Raw genomic sequence first — 27,234 nt, forward strand, 5'->3', positions numbered from 1 at the left:
ATAGAATAGTTTTCGTCCCCGAAATCATCCCTTAAGGGTGTAAAAAGGAGGCTGGACATTTGTAAGGGGCATCAATATATTTCTTAAAATAAGTTTTTGGCAAAAATTTCATTTTTGGTACAAGCTTTTATCGCTGACTGTACTTTTCTTACGACAGACAACTAATACTCATGGAGACAATTCTAAAAACCCCTAACACAATTAAAGGTTGCGTTGTTTCATCACAGAGTTCCTATGGCCACCTCCTGTCTCCATCATCAGATCAGATCGATGGTACCATAATATTGCATTGTCACCCGACTTACGTGTGTATGCAAAATTTCAGCTTCATTGGAAACCGGGAAGTGGATCAAAAACTTGCAAGATTTGATTACAGACCGACAGACAGACAGACAACGGGACAGGTGAAACTAAATAAAAGCTTGTAATAAAAAGGAGATCCCGTTATGTGTGGTTGAGACACCTTGCAAATCTACGATTATGTATTATGCTTATGACAAATAATATTAACATATTTTTTGGGAATAGAATTATAATGAGAATGACAACTGTCAAAAGTTTATATAGATGGCGCCTGCATAGGTATCTGTCTCTAGTTTTTTTTAATGATATTTGGCTGTAATGGCATCCCGGCCTTAAAATTTCAAAAAATAAAACAAGGTATTGACACTATTCGTAGGATTGACAGGAAAACCTATGCTGGCGCCATCTGTAAAATCCTTTGACCGGTCAACCCGATTAAGGGTTACAAATGAGTAAATAATCTTTTGACGACAGAGAATATAGTAGCCAGTTACTATTTGAACCCTTTACGTTATAAACAAAAACGTCGCTCACACGCTAACGTCCCGGGCGCAAGCAAGCTAATGCAAACCTTACTTGAATGTGTTAAGGTCACTTTGACAGTGTACGCCATAACACCTATAGTTGTCCATGGCGCGGTGAGCACGACTAGTACAGATCAGGGATGTTGCGGATGCAGATTTTTTGACATCCGCGCATTTAAAGCCTCACATCCGCGGATGCGGATGCGGATGCGGATGTCAAGATTTGGTACTTTAAAAATGACAAATATTTCATTATTAGTAATTTTTATTTAAAAAAAAGCGGCCAAGTGCGAGTCGGACTCGCCCATGAAGGGTTCCGTATTTAGGCGATTTATGACGTATTAAAAAAAAACTACTTACTAGATCTCGTTCAAACCAATTTTCGGTGGAAGTTTACATGGTAATGTACATCGTATATTTTTTTTAGTTTTATCATTCTCTTATTTTAGAAGTTACAGGGGGGGGGGGACACACATTTTACCACTTTGGAAGTGTCTCTCGCGCAAACTATTCAGTTTAGAAAAAAATTATATTAGAAACCTCAATATCATTTTTGAAGACCTATCCATAGATACCCCACACGTATGGGTTTGATGAAAAAAAAATTTTGAGTTTCAGTTCGAAGTATGGGGAACCCCAAAAAATTATTGTTTTTTTTCTATTTTTGTGTGAAAATCTTAATGCGGTTCACAGAATACATCTACTTACCAAGTTTCAACAGTATAGTTCTTATAGTTTCGGAGAAAAATGGCTGTGACATACGGACGGACAGACAGACGGACAGACAGACAGACAGACATGACGAATCTATAAGGGTTCCGTTTTTTGCCATTTGGCTACGGAACCCTAAAAACGTAACATTTAGTATTTGAGCAAGAATATAGGTGCGTTTTATTAATAAATAGTAACTTGGTCGACTTTTCGGGATCTAGAAGATTTCGTTATTATATAATGACGAAATTACCTAGCCTTACGCCGCCGCTAAGACGTTCCTGTTACCGACTTGGTCGACATCCGCATCCGCATGAGCTCCGCATCGATTTTATGCGGATGCGGATTATTTATTTATTGTATTTATTTATTAGAGATAAATCACAATTACATAATATTTAGATCCAAAAGCATCGTTAAACCACAGTGGTTTGTCTCGATACTCCATTCCGCAGTACTTAAATAATTAAATATACAATAGGCACTTAAAAACACATCTAATTCGTAAACAGCATAATGAATATAACTATTGCAAAAAATTACAAACTGAGCGCATCTGTTATCACACCGGCCGGCCGAGCAAGACAAGAACCGGTCGGCGCATACTCGGTATCATCATCATCATCATCATCCTGGCGTCAATCCCAGCTGTGCCGGGGCGCGGGGCGCGAGGACCCGGGGTCCGCCTTCCGACTCCTTCGTGTCCACTTTGCCCGATCTTCGGCGTCCCTGGTGGTGAGTCCGTTGGCACGCATGTCCTCCTTAACGACATCAAGCCATCGCTTCCTGGGCCGGCCTTTTCTTCCCGTACCGGGAGGAGGCGGCATGGCCAGGCATTTGTTACCCACGTAACTTGCCGGTCTGCGCGAGACGTGGCCATACCAACGAAGGCGGCACTCTTGCAGTTTGTCAGCGATGTCACGGACGCCAAGACTACCCCGGATGTGGGCGTTTCGGACGCGATCCTTGCGTGAAACTCCGCACATCCACCGCAGCATCTTCATTTCCGTGACACGCAGTTCCTGCTTGTGCCGCTCGGCGCATACTCGGTATATTTATGCTAAATGGAATAACATAATAATGCATTTTAGTTAAAATAATTTAGTTGTTTAAGCATTTCTTTTTTAAGAAATGCTTAAACAGATGGATGCAGATGCGGATGTTGAAAATAATGCGGATGTTCCGCGGATGCGGATGCGGATGGGAATATTCGCAACATCCCTGGTACAGATGTAGTGTATAATTGTTTTCCATCGTATTTTCTCGGAAACGTTAGTTTTTGTCATGCTACTTCAGTCAACCTCAGTACTTTTTGTACCGAGACTGACTGAAATAGCAAGACACGTTCGTAAGTTTCCGTGAAAATACGATGGAAATAGTATTTCAAATAGTTATTTGTTTTACAAGGGGGCAAAGTTGTTGTTTAACCGCTCGTGCTAATATTGAAACCCGAGCAAGCGAATGATTCCAAAATTGAACCACGAGCGTAGCGAGTGGTTCGAAAAAAATGGAATCTTGAGCGTTGCGAGGGTTTCAAAGCACGAGGGTTTAAAAAAAATTTGCCCGCGAGTGAAACACATTTTTTTTACCAGACCAACCCGAAGCAAATATTAAATGTTATATATGAAACAAAATCAAATACAAATGAATGTTATTAGATATTTATCATCCAAAATCATCATTTAATAGTATTTTATACCAGCAAACATAAGAAAACAATTCAAAATTAGCATTTGATTACTTTGCCTCACATGTGCATAAAATGCAACTTTGCTATCAGTTTTTGAAGTGCAAAGTAAGCCTTTCCGAGCGGGTGTGGTGAAAATAATTATGCACTACATCTGTAACTAAAAGCGCTGGTGGCCTAGCGGTAAGAGCGTGCGACTTGCAATCCGGAGGTCGCGGGTTCAAACCGCCCCCCCAGTTTTTCGGAACTTATGTACGAAATATCATTAGATATTTACCAGTCGCTTTTCGGTGAAGGAAAACATCGTGAGGAAACCGGACTAATCCCAATACGGGCCTAGTTTACCCTCTGGGTTGGAAGGTCAGATGGCAGTCGCTTTCGTAAAAAAGTTTATATTTATGCTGTAACTAAGTTTCTCTGTAGTGAAATGTATAATTTCTTTGAGAAAAAATAAAGTTCTATAAACCTAAAACTAGTGCTCACGCCAATTCCTGGGATTAGTTGCCAAGTGGACCCCAGGCTCCCATGAGCCGTGGCAAAATGCCGGGACAACGCGAGGAAGATGTTGATGATCTGTAACGATGATTTTAGGTTTTAGCGTTGAAAATATTAAATGTTGTACGTAATTTCACAATCCCCCGCTAGATGTCACTATACAGATCAGCAAACTGGCCAACGATGTGCGTTTTAAGTATTGCACAGTCGACATTTTGTTGGTTGGCGTAAATTACGTTTAACGTTAACAGACAAATATTTTTGTAAGCGAATACTTTTACATTGAGTATTGCTTTATTACAAGCTTTTTTTTTAGTTTCAAGTTTTCAACTGTCCCGTTGTCTGTCTGTCGGTCTGTAATCAAATCTTGCAAGCAAGTTAAATTTGATCCACTTCCCGGTTTCCGATTGAGCTGATATTTTGCATACACATGTAAGTCGGGTGACAATGCAATATTATGGTACCATCGAGCTGATCTGATGATGGAGACAGGAGGTGGCCATAGGAACTCTGTGATGAAACAACGCAACCTAATTGTGTTAGGGGTTTTTAGAATTGTCTTAGTAGTAGTAGTATTAGTTGTCTGTCGTAAGAAATTTACAGTCAGCGATAAAAGCTTGTACCAAAAATGAAATTATTGCCAAAAACCACGGAAGAAAGAAAGAGCGCGCCGCGCTCTAAGGGGAAACGGCATGTGCCTGGATTAGTATGGGAACCTATGTCGCCAACACGCTGTCACAAAAATTGGCCATATTTTCTTATTTCGAAAGGGATTATGAACCCTCACCCATCACAATAATTTGAACCTTAAGTAAAGAAAATTATGTCGAAATTGCACTACGATTTTTATTTATTGTAAATAGTCATTTATGCTCTATCCCTTTTACACTTGCATGGCTTTTCCAAGAGTGAATGCGATAGGATAAAATATTCGACTATGGCGTTCACATATGCGATAGGGATGTGCATGATTCGGTGTGATATCGATAAACGCTTATTAATATATAATTAGTTTAAGTACACGTAAACTACTCAGTTTTTTATACATATGTATACTATATTTTCTGGCGAAGATTAGGTTACCTACTTACTTTTTAATAAAAAGCGGCCAAGTGCGAGTCGGACTCGCCCATGAAGGGTTCCGTATTTAGGGGATTTATGACGTATTAAAATAAAACTATTTACTAGATCTCGTTCAAACCAATTTTCGGTGGAAGTTTCCATGGTAATGTACATCATATATTTTTTTTAGTTTTATCATTCTCTTATTTTAGAAGTTACGGGGGGGGGGGGGGACACTTAGGACATTAGAAACCTCAATATCATTTTTGAAGACCTATCCATAGATACCCCACACGTATGGGTTTAATGAAAAAAATTTTTTTTGAGTTTCAGTTCTAAGTATGGGGAACCCCCAAAATTTATTGTTTTTTTTTCTATTTTTGTGTGAAAATCTTAATGCGGTTCACAGAATACATCTACTTACCAAGTTTCAACAGTATAGTTCTTATAGTTTCGGAGAAAAGTGACTGTGACATACGGACGGACAGACGGACAGACAGACAGACATGACGAATCTATAAGGGTTCCGTTTTTTGCCATTTGGCTACGGAACCCTAAAAATTAGACGTGTAACATCACATAAAACTGCCCTGTCAGTTTATCACGGATACGTGTGTTCTGCTCTCAGATATGGAATTGTATTGTGGGGCAACTCAACTGACATATCGAAGGTTTTCATAACTCAAAAGCGCTGCATAAGAGCGATATTCGGATTAAAGCCTTTAGACTCATGTATACCTATATTTAAACAACACAGGATTCTAACGCTCACATGTTTATACATTCTGGAGGCATGCACTTTTGTAAAAAAACACATGGACCTGTTTCTGATTAAAGACAATAATAATAAGCGAACAATTACACAAAAACCTTTGAACATGCCAGTAGCAAATTTGAGCCTATTTAAAAATAATTCCTATTATATGCTAAGCAAAATTTATAATACAGTGCCGAAATCTATTACTAGTTTAGTTGGACATAAAGGGTATAGCCGGGTAAGCATGGCCAAACTGCCCTTAGCGAAAATAACAATTTCCTTTTACTGGATTATTAACCTATATATAAGTAGTGCTTTCACCAAATATTAAGCCTCAAATGCTTCAGATTTCAAAAAAAAATGCAAAAAAAGAAAAATCATTTTTATTTTATTACAGCCAAAGTACTAATGCGATTTCTTTGTAATTTGGGTATGTTGTATATACAATTAAGGTGGCTTTCTGAAAAAAACAATATTGAATTATCTCTTTAAATAATAGTAAAAAATTGAGATGAAAATTTTCAGAAAAATAAAAAAAATACATGCGAGATAGCGACAGTTATCAAATTTACATATTTCATGTAGAATTTAATAATGTTTAACATATATTTTTTTCAAAAATTAAAATCGGGATTAACAGTGTTAAAAATTCGAATTTGTAACGTCCCATAATACCTTCTCTTCATACAAAATAACTTGTACGTTATACTAGAAAGTTATATTCCCAACGCAATTTGAATTTAGAACGCGACTTATTTTGCTGAGCGCGGACCTTAAACTCCGTGGCTGTATGCGGCTAGGGCGAACGGCATTCAGAGATTTAAAAAACAAGTGCGAGTCGGACTCGCGCACGGAGGGTTCCGCACCATCAACAAAAAATAGAGCAAAACAAGCAAAAAAACGGTCACCCATCCAAGTACTGACCCCGCCCGACGTTGCTTAACTTCGGTCAAAAATCACGTTTGTTGTATGGGAGCCCCACTTAAATCTTTATTTTATCCTGTTTTTAGTATTTGTTGTTATAGCGGCAAAAGAAATACATCATCTGTGAAAATTTCAACTGTCTAGCTATCACGGTTCGTGAGATACAGCCTGGTGACAGACGGACGGACGGTCGGACAGACGGACGGACGGACGGACGGACGGACGGACGGACGGACGGACGGACAGCGGAGTCTTAGTAATAGGGTCCCGTTTTTACCCTTTGGGTACGGAACCCTAAAAAGCGCGGGAACAGGAAAATAGGCACGAATTTTATACACAGCGTTAACGATTGAAAAATGTCTGTTCCTTTGATGAATAAAATACGTCACATTCTAAATTCAAATTCGTAAAAACTGCGTTCACAATATACTTCATTCGTTTATGACTACTTAAGTACTTAGCTTTGCTTGTATGAAGAGAGAGTATTATGGGATGTTACAAATTCGAGTTTTTCACACTGTTAATCCCGATTTTAATTTTAAAAAAAAAATATATGTTATTATATATTTTTCTTTTTTTGCATTTTTTTTTTAAATCTGAAGCATTTGAGGCTTAATATTTGGTGAAAGCACTATTTATATATAGGTTAATAATCCAGTAAAAGGAAATTGTTTTTTTCTGTTAAGGGCAGTTTGGCCTTGCTTACCCGGCTATACCCTTTTATATAAATCTTAAGACATGGTTAATTGAAGAAAGTTACTATTCATTAAATGATTTTTTTAATAAAAATAACTCATAGAAATTGACATATTCATTACGTATTCTGACATTTAGTATTAATTAGTGGTCAATATGGCTCAATTGCTTACAAGAAATACTATATTATTTATAATTGCTTTATTTCTATCATTTATATAAATTTAGATTTAATAATAGCCAAATTATTAATGTATTTAAATTCATGTTTTTCTTGCACTCAACTCTTAGATAGGTATATTAATTGTATATAAGCTTGTGTACATATTGCAAGAGATTTTATAGATATATATAAGGTGTATATTTTGCATGCTGCAATTCAGCTAAATGTGTGATACTTTGCAATTTGTAATATTTAAGACCTTTTGTTAACCACATTAACGAAAATAAAGCTTTACTTTACTTTCCGCTGTCCGTCCGTGTGATAGCTAGACAGTTGAAATTTTCACAGATGATGTATTTCTGTTGCCGATATAACAACAAATACTAAAAACAGAATAAAATAAAGATTTAAGTGGGGCTACCATACAACAAACGTGATTTTTGACCGAAGTTAAGCAACGTCGGGCGGGGTCAGTACTTGGATGGGTGACCGTTTTTTTGCTTGTTTTGCTCTATTTTTTGTTGATGGTGCGGAACCCTCCGTGCGCGAGTCCGACTCGCACTTGGCCGGTTTTATGAATCACTCTTGTCTTTACGAATCCGAATGTATCAGTATATCCGTACGTCTCACTCCCTCAGCAACAATTTACTACAGCGGTAAGCGATGTCTCGGTCGCGCGTCGACCGAAGTAAGTGTGAGGCCTGAGTGGACGCTCGAAGCGGCGCGTTCGGCGGGGCGTGCAGCGTGGCGTCGGGCTCACGCGTGATGTGAGCAGCGTGCACTAACGCTACGTCTTAGGCTATGGTCTGCTATTTTATGCTATACGCGGCGTCTGACGTTAGCGTCAACGTTCAATTCCGCTCCGATCGACGTCTGAACGTAACGCACAGCGTCGGCGGTTATTACGTCCGCAGCAGAGAAGGGCGTTTCAGTCGCTGCTCGCGACTTTTAATGGTATATTTGTTACTAGAAGAAGAGGCACAAGACGACCGTATAAGAAGAAAAATAAGGGCAACACGGCATCGGTTATTTTTGAAGAGAAAGCAAGAAATCCGACTGCATCACAATTTTTTTCCCAACATTGATGTTTATAAACATTGTTTTTATGATTCTTGTCACTTTTATCATATAATGCAATAAATGATTTCACCGATTCTATTAACAATTCGTCGTTTTTAGGGTTCCGTAGCCAAATGGCAAAAAACGGAACCCTTATAGATTCGTCATGTCTGTCTGTCCGTCTGTCCGTCTGTCTGTCCGTCCGTATGTCACAGCCACTTTTCTCCGAAACTATAAGAACTATACTCTTCAAACTTGGTAAGTAGATGTATTCTGTGAACCGCATTAAGATTTTCACACAAAAATAGAAAAAAAAACAATAAATTTTTGGGGTTCCCCATACTTCGAACTGAAACTCAAAAAAATTTTTTTCATCAAACCCATACGTGTGGGGTATCTATGGATAGGTCTTCAAAAATGATATTGAGGTTTCTAATATCATTTTTTTCTAAACTGAATAGTTTGCGCGAGAGACACTTCCAAAGTGGTAAAATGTGTGTCCCCCCCCCTGTAACTTCTAAAATAAGAGAATGATAAAACTAAAAAAAATATATGATGTACATTACCATGTAAACTTCCACCGAAAATTGGTTTGAACGAGATCTAGTAAGTAGTTTTTTTTTATGCGTCATAAATCGCCTAAATACGGAACCCTTCATGGGCGAGTCCGACTCGCACTTGGCCGCTTTCTTTATTAAATCTCGTCATTTTGTGTGACGCGAGAGACAACCTTCACGCTGCAATGGTCCGAAATTACTAGAGACGCGGCGCACAGTGTTTAGATGCCGCGTACGACGTCAAGACGCCAACGTCGGCGTGTGAAAGAGACCACAACAGTACATCTCCATAGTAAGCATTGTGACGCAGCGTACGACGTAACGCGACGTCGCGTATAGCATAAAATAGCAGACCATAGCCTTACGTAGGCGAACAACGCGCGAACGCGGCGCGCCGCGCCGTGCCGCTTCGCGTCTAAATCGCTCACGTACGAGTAGGACATACCTATACGTATCAACGGTTTGTTTCATCCTCGCCGCGCCGCGCCGCGTTCGCGCGTTGTTCGCCTACGTAAGCCGTAGCGTAAGGCCGCTCCTATACGCTTGCATTTGTTTAACACGCACGCCGCACGCCCCGCCCCGCTGCACGCGCAACTCGAGCGTCCACTCAGGCCTTACACTCACGAACGAGCGACAGCGGTCGTTCGGGCGAGTCCGTTCGCGTCATGTGGTAAATATGCCGCGAGAAGTAGGTACAGTAAAAAAAAAAGTATAATCTCTCCCTCGCTGCTACTACTACTCTCTCTCTCTCTCTCACTCATAAGATGACGCATAGTCAGCAAGTGCCGATACACAGTTGCGAGCGGGACAACTGATTAATACGGATATAAATTTAGATACTGGTCTGGCCTAGTGGGTAGTGAGCCTGCCTGTTAAGCCGCGGTCCTGGGTTCGAATCCTAGTAAGGGCATTTATTTGTGTGATTAACACAGATATTTGTTCCTGAGTCTTGGGTGTTTTCTATGTATTTGTATATTATATATATCGTTGTCTGAGTACCCACAATACAAGCCTTCTTGAGCTTACTGTGGGACTTAGTCAATTTGTGTAAAAATGTCCTATAATATTATTATAAAGATATAAAAGAGTGATACATATCAGGGATGTTGCGAACATCCGCATCCGCATCCGCAACCGCGGAACTTCCGCATTATTTTCAACATCCGCATCTGCATCCGCATCCGCATAAAATCGATGCGTAGCTTATGCGGATGCGGATGTCGAACAAGTCGGTACAGGAACGTCTTAGCGGCGGCGTAAGTGCTAGGTAATTTCGTCATTACCTATAACGAAATCGTCTAGATCCACAAAAGTCGGCCAAGTTACTATTTATTAAATATAACGCACCTATATTCTTGCTCAAACACTAAACGTTTCATTTTTTTAATAAAAAAATTACTAAAAATGTAATATTTGACGTTTTCTAAGTACCTAATCTTGACATCCGCATCCGCGGATATGAGCCTTTAAATATCCGCATCCGCATCCGCGGATGTCAAAAAATCGGCATCTGCAACATCCCTGATACATATCCCAGTGACAGAAAGATATATATCACTCTTTTCTTCACATTTCGTCCATTTCTAGTACCTAATCTGACATCCGCATCCGTATCCGCGGATGTGAGCCTTTAAATATCCGCATCCGCGGATGTCAAAAAATCTGCGTCCGCAACATCCCTGGAACCATAGAGAAATATAGTAAGACAAGAGTGCTCACTCCATACATCAGTTAGACTATTAATTTCAGTGTCTACATCTAGCATCGAGTAGCGGAACTATCAGTCCTGCTACTTGACAATAGATGTAGCAGTACTCATAGTTCCGCTACTCGATGCTAGATGCTAATAGTCTTTTTGGTACTAAAACTGATGTATGGAGTGAGCAATCTATGTATTTTTTTCTCTATGCTGGAACAGAGTGAAACAGTTACCGAATCGGCCGTTAGATGGCGCTGTACCCACTAGCTAACTGGGTAACGGCACGCGCTGCATGTATTGTGTAGTCGTCTCTTACAACGCCGCCGTTTGATGATGATGATGCTTTTTTTGGAAGCGATGAGCACGACAGTGACTTGTCGCTTTATAAATAGAAAAATATATTGAAATGTACAAAGTACAGTCAAATAGACATGCGCAAAACCGTTCACTGAGTTGAAAAGAGTGATTCATAACTTTCGCTCGCGGTGATATACATATATGACTCATTTCGCTCAGTGGATCTGTAGACTATATTGTTCCCGAGTGAGTAGAGAGAGAAGTCAATCAATCAGATACCTACACCCATAAATGCGACCAAGATGGCGAATCACGCCATACGATCCCGCAATGTTTTTCCGAAACCCTCCGAATTCTTTTGAACCGTTCCAAAACCTATTCGCAGTCTCACTCACTCACTCGTTCCTCGCGCTCGTGCTACGTTTAAGCTGTGAGGTTTAAATTAAAACAAATAATCTCACTTGATAACAATTTATTTATCGCTCAAAACGTCGCAAGCATTCGAGAAGATCGTCGAAGGGTCAAAGTCCGTTAACCGTCTGATTTCTACTCCCGGTTCACGAAAGTAGTCGCTGCCCACACGCTAGTACTTCCCTGGCCCGCTGTGTTGCTGTGAGCGATGAAGGACTGAGGGACGTCAGCCGTGTTCCACCAGGGTCAGCACCAGGTCGTCAGGGTCAGCGCGAGCGTGTCATCGTCGGCCTTCTAGCCGTGCTATTGAACCCTGGAATTATTTTAGCTCGCCTTAGTAATTAACCCACGAAACGGCTCCCTTGACTGTGACCGGCTTGAAGAAGAAGAGCAGAAACGGAAGAGAAAGTACTGCGTGATAGCCGTGAGAATGCCTTGGTGATGTTAAAATGTCACAGTCAGGCGGAGCTTACAAAATGAGCAGTTAAGCATATAGTTTTTTAAAAACATACAAATTACAATTTTAATCCTGCTTTTAAATAAGACAGAAAAACATTAACACTAGCATTTAAGATTTGCAAGCGAAACTAAGCACCTATTAAACTACGCTAAGGAAGTTCATAATCAAACAAAGAAAAGATCGTTACAACTTAACGGTAAATAACCGTTGAACACACATTCAAATTTACTACTCCCTAAAGCACTCTTAAATGTTCAACACTTACCCAAAGGGGTTACACTGGCTCTAACTTTCATTACATGTACTAAACGAGTACAGAAACTGAGGCAATTTACTAAGCCCTCATTAAAATATAAAATTGTATGCGCTGCGAGTGCGCGGCTTGCACGGACGCTGCGAGAGAGCGACGTGCGCCTGCGTTGAATCTCAGAAACGAATGAATCGCCGGACGGACCGCGGCGCGGCAGCCAGACAGCGCGGGGGGAAAGCGCGGCAAGGGGCATGGAACCGGTCGGTGGCCCAAGTACTGATTTGCGCGGCGAGTACAGTCAGAAGCGCAAATAACAAGTTGAGATTTTAATTAGAACACACGTAATTACTTTAATCCCTAGATTAGTGTAGGTATCAAGTAAATGTTAGGTAAGTGTTAAAATATCGTACTTGTAAAATAATGTACTTATATTAATGAACGCAGAAATAATTACATACGATTAACCTAGGTTACGTAACATTTATGTTACAGTACCCCGGCGCGCCATGAAGGATTTTATTACCCTTAAGGAATAAAATCCGTGAAGCCTGGTTCCTGTAATTACACTGACGTTACATATCTTTCATACTTCACGCTTACATTACCACGTTAGCAATTACCCTATAGGCTTAATCACCACGCTCGATTCCAGAAAAATTATAAGGGTTTCCCGTTGCAAGAACTGGAGACCATACAAGAACCGTTACCTAAAGATGTCAAAGCGCAATGTAATTATCTTCAACAACAAATTTGAAGTGTGATCAACAGACATAATACTAACTAAAAATAATAAGTATAATAACCAACTACTTATTAAGACCCACTAACTTAAGATCCTTAACATGCCAAGTACCAAGATCTTTACCCCCTAAATCCTGCAAAACGTATACCAAAGGTGACTTTTTCCCAATAATCCTAGCCTTTATAAATTTAGGAGCCAGTTTCTTTGTGAATTGCTTGCCCTTGTCACTCAAGAAATAGGCGCGCTTCATAACTATATCGCCCACCGAAAATTCCACAAGTTGACGTCTAAGATTGTAGTGTGACGTACTTCTTTCATGAGCGTGCCACAGTTTCTTTTGCACGTCATCAAAAATAGCGGAAAGGCAACCCAAGTTTTCGGCGTAGATATCGCGTGGTAGGAACAACACCTCGTGTCCGATATCGTTGTCCGTATAATGTGTCCCACAAGGTACTAACTCGCGACCGTACACCAGAAATGATGGTGCATACTTCGTGACCTCGTTGACGGCGCTATTTATGGCAAATTGAACCCTGGGAATAAATACGTCCCAGGATCTATGGTCATCCTCAACAAAGGTGGAAATACAAGTAATAATCGTACGATTGTAACGCTCTACCAAATTGACCTGCGGACTATATTTCGGAGTAAAAAAAACGTTTGGAACATTATAGGATTTGAAAAAATTATCCATAACCTTCCCCGCAAATTGTGGTCCATTGTCCATTAGGACCGTTTGTGGTATCCCGTGCACTAGAAAAACAGAATCCTCTAAGTTTTGTACAATCACCTCCGCAGTAGCCTGTTTAAGCGGGAAAATCAAACAATATTTCGAAAAACAACACGTGACAACTAGAATGTAGTTATTTCTTTTCCTCGTAGTTGGCAACGGGCCCATCAAGTCAATAGAGATCATCTGGAATGGTCGTGAGCACTGTTTTGGCCTACCCATCACCCCTAAAGTTTGGTGGTTCTGAGCCTTATATGCCAGACATTTGTCGCACGATCCAACAAACTGAACAACGTCCTGATACATACGAGGCCAATAGTAACGTAAACAAAGTCTACGGTAAGTTTTAAAAATGCCCATGTGCCCTGCTGAAGGTTCGGAATGATTATCGGAAACGGTTGATTGACGTAACTCCATAGGAACAACCAACTTCCATGAAAATTCTGACGTAAGATTATGCTTATTTTTGGACAAGCGGTATAAGGAATTGTCCTTAATCATGAAATTTGGAAAATCAATTGGGTTATGAAGGCAACCGTTGAAAATATTAGTGTACCAAGTATCTCTGGAGGTCAGATGAGAATTTGAAGTACTAATAGCACCAACAGACGCACGAGATAACGCATCCGGAATGACGTTATCCACTCCCCTACGGTGTTTGAGAACAAAGTTAAATGCTGAGAGACGAACACCCCAACGAGCCAATCTTCCGGTGGGATTGTTAATAGACAGGAACCATTTAAGTGCACTGTGATCAGTGTAGACCGTGAAAGGCTGTCCATTTTCCACGTAGCAACGCCAATACTCCAACGCAGTCACTACAGCTAAAGCCTCGCGTTCGGTTATACTGTAGTTCTTTTCAGCAGCGGTCAAGGCCTTCGACATGTACGCGATCGGGTGCTCCTTACCATCGATAGTCTGGGTCAACATGGCACCTAACCCGTAATTGCTGGCATCACAGTGTACCTCAAACGGCTTAGAATAATCCGGACAGCAAAGCACCGGAGCAGAAACAAGTCGCTCCTTAAGTTCCCTGAATGCAGAGTCTGCCTCCGAGGTCCATTCAAACGGCGGAGAGCCCTTCTTTGAAGAAGTAAGCTTGTTTAAAGGACCAGCAATTGTACTGAAATTAGGTACAAAACGCCTGTACCACGTAGCAGTCCCTAGAAACCTCTTGACCTCCTTGCGACAAGTTGGAGTAGGATAATTTAAAATAGCCTCGACTTTTTCCGGATCCGTTCGTAAGCCAGAGCCATCAACCACATAACCGAGATATCTAAGCTGGCTGTTAAAGAAACGACACTTTTCTAAGTTAACCGTTAAGTTAGCTCTCTTTAACTTATCCAAAACGCGTAAGAGTAATGTTACGTGACTATTGAAATCCTCGGAAACCACTATTATGTCGTCCATGTAGGCGAATACTTTAAGACCGAACTCTGAGAATAACAGGTCCACTAATCTTTGTTGAGTAGCAGGAGCGTTAGTCAGGCCGAACGCAGTTCGCTTAAAGTGAAAGGTACCCCTACCAGGAACATAAAATGCCGTCTTGTTCCTATCCTCCGGAGCTATCTCAATTTGCCAGAACGCTTTGGACAAGTCAATACAAGAAAGATAACGAGCATCCCTAAGGTTATCCAGAATTTCGGAAATATAGGGCAACATATAAGCGTCACGCTTTGTCACCGAATTAAGCTTACGGCTATCGAGACAAAATCTAGGTTGTCCGTTCTTCTTGGTGACGATCAATACAGGCGAAGACCAAGCGCTCTCGCAAGGCTCAATTACATCAAGAGAAAGCATCTCGTCCACCTGCTCAACTAAAATGCGTTGCTTTTCAGGAGATAACCGGTAGTAGCGCTGACGAATTGGACTCGTATCGCCAGTATCAATGTGGTGTGTAATTAAATTCGTTACGCCTAAACCTTTACTACGAAAAGAAATATCCTCAAACTGTTTTACTACATTGTCCGCCAATAGTCTCCGTGAGTCATCCAAATTGTCGTATCCCTGAATGAAGGTTTCGCGATCAGGTTTGGTGACACTCCAAACCGACGAAGCACCATCATTCACGATGATAGCACAAAGTTGCTTGGGTACTATATCAAAAGCACGCCAAAAATCCCAACCTAAAATGAAGTTATTCACAACAGCCGGCACGATAAAAGCCTTCACAACATGAAACTGGTTATTAAAGTTAATAGGTAACTCTATGTAACCCTCACATCTATAAACGCTACCACCCGCTGCAGTAATCGAAGAACAGCTTCCGCTCATTATCTTAAACCCATTGTCAACGAGTACTGAATGAGCACCGTTGCCAAAGATTGTTACCGCAGAGCCAGAGTCCAACAACCCTGACAAAGTTAAATTACCGACTTGCACTGAGACGTAAGGCCTGTCATCATCCTCTAAATTTTGCCTCAGAATTGTGTCAACCCTATATGACCTAAAGAAAAGATTAACTGTACGCAACCAATCCTGCCAGTCCTCCTTATCAAATTTAGGTGTAGCACAACTATCGACACAATTCTGCTCTATCCGTTTTTTGGATCTGAGTTCTTATTTTTAATGCAATCAGGACAATCAGGAGATTTTACGCCCTTACGACCGCAAACAAAACAAACAATGACATCCTTATTCACTGTACATTGTCTCAAATTATGAGTATTCACCCGGCATCTCGGACAATAACGTGCCTTCGGCTCGGATTTAGTGACCGCAGCTACATAACTAGGAGTATTATTTGCTTTGCCATTAGTACTACCGCTATAGTTGCTATTACTCTGAGCATGCGATTTATTATAGTTTTGATTAAACTGTTTATACTTATAATTATAATTATTGTAATTGTTCCCATATGAATTAGTAGCAGAATTATTCTTATTTTTAGAAGAACCGCCAGAGTAGGCGAACTCTGGGGCCAGAGTATCAGAAGACGCACGTGGGGGTTCTTTGAACTGAGAAAGGCGTGACTGAATGTTCTCATAGTTCCTACATAAATTTTTGAGCTCCTCAATAGTCTTAATTTCAGAAACGGAAGATAAAGTGCTCGCGTAACAAGGCCGTATATTGTGCAATAAAATTTCCAACCTCTCATTCTCAGGCAAAGGCTTAGTTAAACGAGAGAAAAGACCAGACATGATCGCTAGGTAAATCACTATATTTTCCGTTTCCCCCTGTGTACGTGCCCTGATTTCATTGATCAGCTTGAAATCATAGCCAGCATGACAAAAATCCTGCCTCAAAAGTACAACAAGGTCATCCCAACTTGTTACCTTTTCCCTAACGCTACGAAACCAATGAAGCGCATTGCCTGTAAAAATTTCAGTAGCATTATGAAGAATCTTGCTACTCGAAATGTTCCTTGCCGCACAAAACTCGGATACGCGCTGAATGAATGCCCGCACAGAGGTCTGACCGTCATATCTTAACTTTGAGAACTTATTCGCGTCGTTACCCTCACACGTCACCGAGACATTAAGAGGCGCCGTTAAAGTGACAGGAGAAGCCTGCACACCAGTGCTAGTGGAAGCCAATGGATCAACCACGTCCCTAAGGGAACTGGCGCGGTCCGAGAATTGCCTAAATAAGCTGACACATTGATCATAAGCCTCTTTCTCTACCTCCTCGACACAAGTCACGCGATTAAGCCGATGATAGACGTGATTGATCAAATTCTGTGCTCGGAGCAAGGAACTTCTATTGAGAGGTTTGGAATCAAGCAATGTATTGACCTTCTCCAAAACAGAAGCCACCCCGTCTATATCCTCCTTCGCGTCAAACGGGCTAACAAGTATGTCCTCGGATGGAAAAACGGGACCACATTTGGCTATCTGCTTACGCAAGTCTTGGACTGAAGCAGCTGGAGTCTCACCCCGTATAGCCACTTCGTACTCTAATTCACTTTTTTGAAGAGACATAAATTTTATGGAATAAGCCATTACGAACTATTATTAAATAAACTTTGGCTAAATGTTGAACAATATTTAAAATAAAATCAAAATACTCCGCCTGTCACAATATAAAATGATAAAGCTACTAACGTTCTGGTTGAAGGTGTAAAAAAAAACGGAAAGATGAAGAAAAGAAACAAAGCACAGACACAAAAATAAAAATACACAGAAAAAAGCGTTTAAATTGCAACTAATGCGTACGAAACCGAGTATTACCGAAATTGAGCCGTAAAAATAAAATTCCAAAATGTAGCAGACTGTACTAGCGGACAAAATTACAAATTACAGCCGTTAGACAACCGTTGCAAAATTATATATGACTATATTAAATTTAAATTACAAAAATACGTCCGACTGTACCCTGAGAAAAACCTAAAGTTAGTTACACAATTAAAAAGAACAGTTACGTACACTTTAGTTGCTGGCAACCAAAAAAAACTTAAAAAACGTTTCACAAAAAAATAAAAACGTAAAAAGGAACAAACACCAAGCACATGTACCACAACTACTTACCCGGGAGTAAAATCAGACTTTCAAAAAAAAAACACGTAAGGGCGCCACTGCTACGTTTAAGCTGTGAGGTTTAAACTAAAACAAATAATCTCACTTGATAACAATTTATTTATCGCTCAAAACGTCGCAAGCATTCGAGAAGATCGTCGAAGGGTCAAAGTCCGTTAACCGTCTGATTTCTACTCCCGGTTCACGAAAGTAGTCGCTGCCCACACGCTAGTACTTCCCTGGCCCGCTGTGTTGCTGTGAGCGATGAAGGACTGAGGGACGTCAGCCGTGTTCCACCAGGGTCAGCACCAGGTCGTCAGGGTCAGCGCGAGCGTGTCATCGTCGGCCTTCTAGCCGTGCTATTGAACCCTGGAATTATTTTAGCTCGCCTTAGTAATTAACCCACGAAACGGCTCCCTTGACTGTGACCGGCTTGAAGAAGAAGAGCAGAAACGGAAGAGAAAGTACTGCGTGATAGCCGTGAGAATGCCTTGGTGATGTTAAAATGTCACAGTCAGGCGGAGCTTACAAAATGAGCAGTTAAGCATATAGTTTTTTAAAAACATACAAATTACAATTTTAATCCTGCTTTTAAATAAGACAGAAAAACATTAACACTAGCATTTAAGATTTGCAAGCGAAACTAAGCACCTATTAAACTACGCTAAGGAAGTTCATAATCAAACAAAGAAAAGATCGTTACAACTTAACGGTAAATAACCGTTGAACACACATTCAAATTTACTACTCCCTAAAGCACTCTTAAATGTTCAACACTTACCCAAAGGGGTTACACTGGCTCTAACTTTCATTACATGTACTAAACGAGTACAGAAACTGAGGCAATTTACTAAGCCCTCATTAAAATATAAAATTGTATGCGCTGCGAGTGCGCGGCTTGCACGGACGCTGCGAGAGAGCGACGTGCGCCTGCGTTGAATCTCAGAAACGAATGAATCGCCGGACGGACCGCGGCGCGGCAGCCAGACAGCGCGGGGGGAAAGCGCGGCAAGGGGCATGGAACCGGTCGGTGGCCCAAGTACTGATTTGCGCGGCGAGTACAGTCAGAAGCGCAAATAACAAGTTGAGATTTTAATTAGAACACACGTAATTACTTTAATCCCTAGATTAGTGTAGGTATCAAGTAAATGTTAGGTAAGTGTTAAAATATCGTACTTGTAAAATAATGTACTTATATTAATGAACGCAGAAATAATTACATACGATTAACCTAGGTTACGTAACATTTATGTTACACTCGGCCGACTCATTCGATTCATGAGTGGGAAAGAGCGCGCAAGGAGCAGTGAGCGACTGAGTTACTGAGCGAGTTAAATCATCAGTGAGTTGAAGAGTGAGCGAGTTGAATCAAATGATATAGCTCATTTAAATCACTCACTCGCAAACGACACATGTCTAGTCGAAAGTTTTCATTTATGACCCATTTCGTACCTTGTCACAGTGGCAATAACCCTTGCCCTTACCGGGATTCGAACCCAGGACCGCGGCTTCACAGGGCCACTACCCACTAGGCCAGACCAGTCGCCAGCAATAGTATGAGGTCTATAGCGACTTTCATATTGATTGTCACTGTGAAAAGGTACGAGGTCGTAAAAAAGTTCTTTTTCTACTCGTCGACTGCAATGCTTGAATTAAGACTTCGTATACGAGGGCTGGCTGGTAAGTCTCCGAAATGAAAGATTAAAAAAAATATAATTAAAAAAGTAATAATGTCATTCTAACCTCTTGGCTTTTACGTTAATGCGGAAGCAATATCAAGTTTTTATAATATAAATAATAATATATTAAAGCGACCTAAAGAAAAACTGTATTCATTTTCGTGAAAATGGAAAAATCGGAAGTGCGTGCGGTAATTAAGTTTTATGTTTTGAAAGGCAAAACTGCAACACAAATTAAAACCAAACTGGATCGCGTTTTAGGATCTTCTTCGCCTTCTTTAAGCACAGTTCACACTTGGGTTGTCGACTTCGGACGTGGTCGGCAGAGCTGTACAGATGCTCCCCGCAGCGGACGGCCCAATGAGGTAACGACTCCGGAAATTATCAACAAAGTAAAAAAAATTGCATTGGATGATCGCCGTGTGAAGTTGGTGGAAATAGCAGAGATGGTAAACATTTCAAAAGAACGTGTTTTTAACATTTTGCACCAACACTTGGAAATGAACAAGCTCTGTGCTCGTTGGGTGCCGCGTCTCTTAACAGACGAGCAAAAACTAACCCGCAAGGATGTTTCGACGGAGTGTTTGAAGAAGTACAGGCATAATCCTAACGAGTTTTTACGTCGCTACATAACGGTTGACGAGACGTGGATCCACCACTACACGCCTGAGACAAAAGAACAGTCTAGGCAGTGGACAAATCGGGGTGAACCTGCCCCTAAGAAAGCAAAAGTGGTTTTGTCAGCCGGTAAAGTAATGGCAACCGTATTTTGGGATTCCAAAGGACTGGTTTTCGTGGATTACCTTCAAAAGGGAAGAACCATTAACGCCCAATATTATGCTGATCTGCTACAAAACCTCGATAACGCAATCAAAGAGAAAAGGCCTCATTTAAATAAGAAAAAAATTTTACTCCATCAGGATAACGCCCCTGTTCACACGGCTAAAATTGCAATGGCTAAAATCGAAGATTTGCACTACGAATTGTTACCTCATCCCCCGTATTCACCAGATTTGGCCCCTTGCGACTTCCATTTGTTCCCAAATCTCAAAAAGTGGCTAGGCGGACAAAAATTTTCGTCGAACTCTGAAGTCATAGAAGCTGTTAATAGGTATTTTGAGGGACTCGAAGAATCGTTTTTTAGAAATGGGATAATAGCCTTGGAGAAACGTTGGGCCAAGTGCGTGGACTCAGAAGGGACCTACGTTGAAAAATAAAATATAACATTTATATATATTGTCTTATTTCTGTGCCGTTTCGGAAACTTATCATCCCGCCCTCGTACCAAAGTGAAATCGCATACTTTTTTCACTATGGGACCCCAACTCAACTATAATATTCATTTCGATACAGTTTAGTCAACTATAATGAAATTGACCAATCGAAAGCGCGGAGCAAGTACCAGGGCCTCATGAGTTACGAGAAGGTGTCGTTGACCAACCGGCCGGGGGCGCGGGGCGCGGGGCCGGGTCGCGTACGAGTATGAAGGTATCGCGGCTGCTCGCGCATCTTAGCTGTATACTTTTGGTTTTTTTACCCACATATATGATTCTTCTACTAATTTTAAGTATTTTTTTTGTTGACTCGTAGAAAAATGTTCTTTGTAAATAGGAAACTTACCCAGTTATTTGTTCACAGGCAGAACATTTCCCGTTCCTGGGTATAACCGGAGTAGGCACGACGGAGATGCGATGTCGCACCATGCTATACACGGCGTTGGGCCGCCTGCTCATGGTGGAGCTAGGGGAGGACGAGGAGCGCTTCCACGCCTTCATGATGCCGCTCACAGGTTGGTGATGCACCATGATGCGATATCGCACCATGCTATACACGGGGCGACTGCTCATGGTGGAGCTAGGAGAGGACGAGGAGCGGTTCCACGCCTTCATGATGCCGCTCACAGGTTGGTGATGCACCATGATGCGATATCGCACCATGCTATACACGGGGCGACTGCTCATGGTGGAGCTAGGAGAAGACGAGGAACGCTTCCACGCCTTCATGATGCCGCTCACAGGTTGGTGATGCACCATGATGCGATATCGCACCATGCTATACACAGTTGGGGCGACTGCTCATGGTGGAGCTAGGGGAGGACGAGGAGCGCTTCCACGCCTTCATGATGCCGCTCACAGGTTGGTGATGCACCATGATGCGATATCGCACCATGCTATATGTTCAGGCATAATAAAAACATGTCTATCGGCTACATAATTCAAATAGCGCGGGAAATCGCCGTGCTTGCGACAACCGCGCGACAGCCACGCCACTCGCCGGTCAGTTCCCTCCGTGGCAGAAAAGGGAAACTAGTCACTGCGGAAAACAAACGACGGACGGCACGTTTTTGCTATGGCGGTGCTGTAAAATTGGTTTTATTGTGAAAATACTATCTGTGAAGGTTCTGTGTGAGTGTATCAAGTGTCAGGAACCTCGGAACATTAAATTGAAACATCAACAAGAGCGGGGGCTCTGCCCCTGACCAGAAATGGAGCCGGCTTCCATCCCATCCCGAGGCGGTTAGCAACAGGTAACTACTGTGTTATTTGTTTATGCAGCTGATAACATGTATTTGCCTGAACATGGGGTTAATGTTTAAGTTACAATAATAAGTTGCAAACATAAATTTGGTCCTAAGAGCGCGGATTTTAAATCTACCTTGGTACTAGAAGACGCGTCTTCGATTGCGGACGGCGAACGTTTTGATTTAAGATACTAAGTACATTTATTCATTATTTATCGGCGGTGAATTCGGTTTTTGTGGCTAATTATTTAAAATTGTTATTACGTAGGTAATATAAAGTACATAGCTTTCCGTTCGGTGCGTACTTAATTCATAGGTGTTGGTATTGTTATTACGGCGTGTCTGTTGTGTTGTGAAAATTTTATGATTCAAGATGGCGCTTAAAAGTTACGAAGTAAAATTTAAAATTGAATGCGAGTGGTTTACGGACACGGCCGCTATGATTAAATCAAAGGATTACTCATCAGGGGTATTATCGGCTCGAATTCGTAAACTCGAAGACCATTATAAGAATCTATCGGTCGCTTATGAGAATTTGTTAACAAAATTAGATGAGGAAACAGACCAGGCACGCGTATCGGTATATGATGAGCAATTTAAGAAGGCTAATCTCTGTTACAATGAACTTGAAGCATTTTCTGTAAAATTACCGAATTCTGATGGTTCACACATGACGACGGAAAGTTCAGTGCATGGCCGTCTACCTAATATAGATCTACAGAACTATCACGGAGAACCATTCGAATGGTTCGGATTTATTAGTTTGTTCAACTCTCTAATATTGTCCAGAAACGATCTCTCCAAGACGCAAAAATATCACTATTTGTTTAGTCATGTTTATGACGAGCCCCGGACGCTTATACAACACCTGACTATGACGGACGACTCACTAGATACCGCCCTAGAAATTTTAAAGAGTAGATATGATAATAAAAGGATGATGATTGACCGATATCTAGGACGCTTGATTAATTTGCCCGTCTTGACGAATCCGCGAAATCTTCGCGTAGGGTTACTTAATCCGCTATTAGAATGTACCAGGTCCCTAAAAAATTTAGGATTATCTATCGAAGATTACATGCTTGTGTTTATGATGCTTGGGAAGTTACCCACAGAGTTAAGAACTAGATTTGAACAAAAACACGGTGGATTAAATAATGGATTACCGGAGTTTAAAATTTTTATAACGTTTATTCAAAATGAATGTCATTTCATTGACACTGCTACGGATTATAATTCGGTTACAGTAAAATCGGATGAACGGACTCGAAAGTTAAATACTTATGAGCAACGTAAACAACCCGTCGGGTGCCTATTCTGTAATAATACGAACCACAAGGTATTCGATTGTTTTAAATTTCTAGGCTCAACCCCGGATGAACGACGTACGTGGGTTAAGACAAAGGGATACTGTTTTAGATGTTTCGGTGGACATTCGGCTATTTCATGCACGCGTAATGTAGCATGTTCCTTTTGCGGCAACGTTGGCCATCATAAATTGATTTGCTTGACCCAAAACGACAAGTTCAATAAAAATAACAAAATAAACAAAAACACGCGTCACGTAGCCGTAGGTATGTTCGATTACAATGGTGAACGCAATACTGATTGTAATGACGATTACGATCACTTCGACAATCGGTCGGTCGACAGATTTGAGAATAACGCCCCGCATTCGGCTTATGGACGATTTGAGACGAATCGTGAGTACTCGTGCCGTTTTGACTCAAATGACAATCGTTTGACGGCACCGGCGCCGGCGATACAAGATGTACGCGAGAATAACGATATTCGTTTCTCGACTTCGCCCACTGCTGGGCAGAATAGAAACTCATAGCAATTAATTGACAGTCATGTCGCTTCATCCGTTCCTAAATTACCGGATAACATATTACTACCTACTGTAATTGTTTATGCACAATCGGCTTACGGTAACTTGGTACCTACACGCGCCTTGTTAGATATTGGCTCGCAATTAACTATAATTAGAAGTGCATTTAGTAACTTACTTTTATTAAAGCGACATAACTGTCATACTTCTGTTTACGGTGTCGGCGGAAAAGGTAGGCTTAATGATCAAATGGTAGTATTGAATTTGAAACCTAAAAGTAATGATAATAAGGTTTTATCTTGCACGGCCATTGTTATGAAAATTCCTACAGCCTATGTGTGCAAGTTGGCGAATATAATAAAATTTATAAATAAGGTTCCGATTTCAGACACGGACTTATTACAACTATCAAGGATCGATATTATTATCGGATGTGATATTTTAGGCGAGATTTTAACCGGCGAAATTGTAACGTTAGGGCCAGGTGGGCCATATGCGTTAAATACGATTTTCGACTATGCGGTTTTCGGTCCACTTAATAGTGGTATTTCGGCTCAGAACCTGGTTTCGCATAACATGGTTAATGAAAATTCGGTTTCATTCGGTTCGGCTTCGGTTAATATGTGTAACTCGGTTAAAGAAAATTTAGGTTTATTCGGTTCTGATTCAGTTAGTGATAATTCGGCTTTATTTGATTCGGTCTCGGTGAATACGTCTGTCAATGACAATTCGGTTTTATTCGGTTTAAATTCGATTCATAAGTACAATACGGTGGTAAATAATAATACGGATGCTGATAATATTTTGTTTTCGGGAAACGCACTTGTCGAAGCGGTTGAAAGGTTTTGGTCTTCGGAAGAACCACCTATGATGAAAATTAAGGACCCCATGAATATTGAATGTGAGAATTTATTTATTGAAACGACAAATCGGGGGTCAGATGGAAAATACACGGTACGACTGCCGCTTATACCTACACATCCTCAATTAGGCGATTCTAGACAAATGGCTTATCGGAGATTTCAAGCTTTAGAACGTCGGTTTAAAGTTCAGCCTGTATTCCGGGACAAATATGTGGAATTTATGACGGAATATATACAAATGGGACATATGAAGAAGTCAGACTTTTGTGACTATACGGATGAACACTATTTCCTAGCTCATCATGGAGTTTTTAAATCTGGTGACAAATCAAAAATTCGTGTGGTATTTGATGGAAGTGGAAAAACGTCGAACGGTGTTTCTCTAAATGACTGTTTATACGCTGGTGAAAAACTGCAAAACGATATAGTTGATATAATTTTGAACTTTAGATACTATAAATTCGTGTTCACCACAGACGTAAAAATGATGTTTAGGCAAACATGGATTCACCCCGATGATCGAAAATATCAACTAATTTTATGGAGAGAAAATAGTTCGTTACCGTTGACAGTATACGAGCTTACCACTAATACATACGGCTTGAAGTCAAGCCCGTATGTCTCGAATCGCTGTTTGCAACAATTAGCAAATGACGGAGAAGCAGATTTTCCCCGGGCGACTAAAATTCTACGCCACAATAGTTTTGTTGACGATTTGAACGGTGGAGGTGATTCTTTAGAGGAGGCTTTAAGCGTGCGTGACGAGCTTATTGCCTTGATGAACACTGCGGGTTACGAGCTGCGCAAATGGGCAGCTAACGATGCTCGGTTAATGCAAGACTTTCCTCGCGACCATTGTGAGATGCCCAACAACTTCGATAAAGATGATCAATACGGATGTATCAAAGTTTTAGGCATACAGTGGGATCCAAAAACTGATTGTTTTACGTATAAGGTCAATGTGCCCGATGAAAAACAACAAGTAACTCGGCGCACTATACTATCATCTACTGCAAAATTATTCGATCCACTCGGGTGGATCAGTCCAGTAATATTTCGGGCTAAACTGCTATTACAAGAGCTACTCAGTAATGGAGATGGCAATAAGGCCGTCGATTGGGATTCTCCCGCCCCTGAAGAACTTGTTCAAAAATGGCGTGAGCTCCTCTCGGATCTACCTAACATAACGAGGCTTTCAATACCTCGATGTTTGAAATTACCGGATAGTAAAAACAATACCTACTCACTGCACGGATTCAGTGATGGATCTGCTGTAGGTTATGGTGCTGTAGTTTACTTGCGCACAGTTAGCGGAAGTGGTGAAGTTACTATTAGACTTTTATTAGCAAAATCGCGAGTTTCTCCTCTACGGAAAAGAATGACTATTCCTCAGTCGGAATTAAACGGTACTTTGCTATTGACTAACCTTATCAACCATGTATATAACACTCTGGTTAACGAATTGTCTATAGAGATCAATGACGTTATTGGCTGGTGCGATAGCACCATTGTACTTTCTTGGATACGAACACAACCTCACAAATTGCAGGTTTACGAAGGGAATCGTGTATCGAAAATTATAACATCTGAAGTGAAAATTACCTGGAGACATGTTCCAACTGAACAAAACTGTGCAGACGTGGCATCACGTGGTACATCTGCTGCTATGTTATTGAACCATTCGTTATGGTGGAACCCGACATGGTTAACCGGTAAACCCAGCACTTGGCCAAGTAAAGGACCTGAATTTCCTGAAATATTACTTCCCGGCTTGAAATCTAAATTCGTCACAAATGTTGCAACTACTATAGACGACAGATTTGATATTATTGAGCGATATAGCTCCTTTAAAAAAATTGTAAGTGTTACGGGATTTATACTGCGTTTTCTCCATAATATACGTAACCCCAATTCGCGAATTTCAAAGACTTACCTTACAGTTAACGAACGTAGAAATGCTATAAGAAAACTTATTATTCTAGTTCAAAGAGATGCGTTTAGCGATGAAATAAATTCACTCAACTTAAAAAGTAGGATAAAATCACCCTTAAAAAAGCTAAATCTCTTTTTGGATAGTTTAGGTATTGTCAGGGTCGGTGGTCGCCTCCAACATTCAACTTTGCCATATGATGCCAAGCATCCAATATTGCTCCCGGGTAACAGCTCGTTTGTTAAACGTCTAGTTGAAGATTATCACATTACATTTTGTCATATTGGAGCTAATACGCTTGAATCAATATTATCACGTAAATACTGGATTCTGACAGTCAGACGAATAACTCGAAGTGTAACGTTTAAATGCGTTCAGTGTTTCCGAGTTCGTCCACGCTTTACTCAACCACTCATGGCAGATTTACCA

The 27,234-nt window shown here is 40.9% G+C and overlaps 1 protein-coding gene across 1 annotated transcript in view; it reads left to right on the plus strand.

Moving 5' to 3' along the window:
* The window catches only part of LOC134659684 (exportin-7-B), a 93,811-nt gene that overhangs the window by 49,952 nt on the left and 16,625 nt on the right, over positions 1-27,234 (plus strand). The window contains exon 16 of the mRNA XM_063515369.1: positions 21,299-21,449. Within this exon, the coding sequence (XP_063371439.1) occupies positions 21,299-21,449 (151 nt within the window). The remainder of the gene's footprint in view (positions 1-21,298; positions 21,450-27,234) is intronic.

Source organism: Cydia amplana, chromosome 25 (assembly GCF_948474715.1).
Source record: "Cydia amplana chromosome 25, ilCydAmpl1.1, whole genome shotgun sequence".
Classification (NCBI taxonomy): domain Eukaryota; kingdom Metazoa; phylum Arthropoda; class Insecta; order Lepidoptera; family Tortricidae; genus Cydia; species Cydia amplana.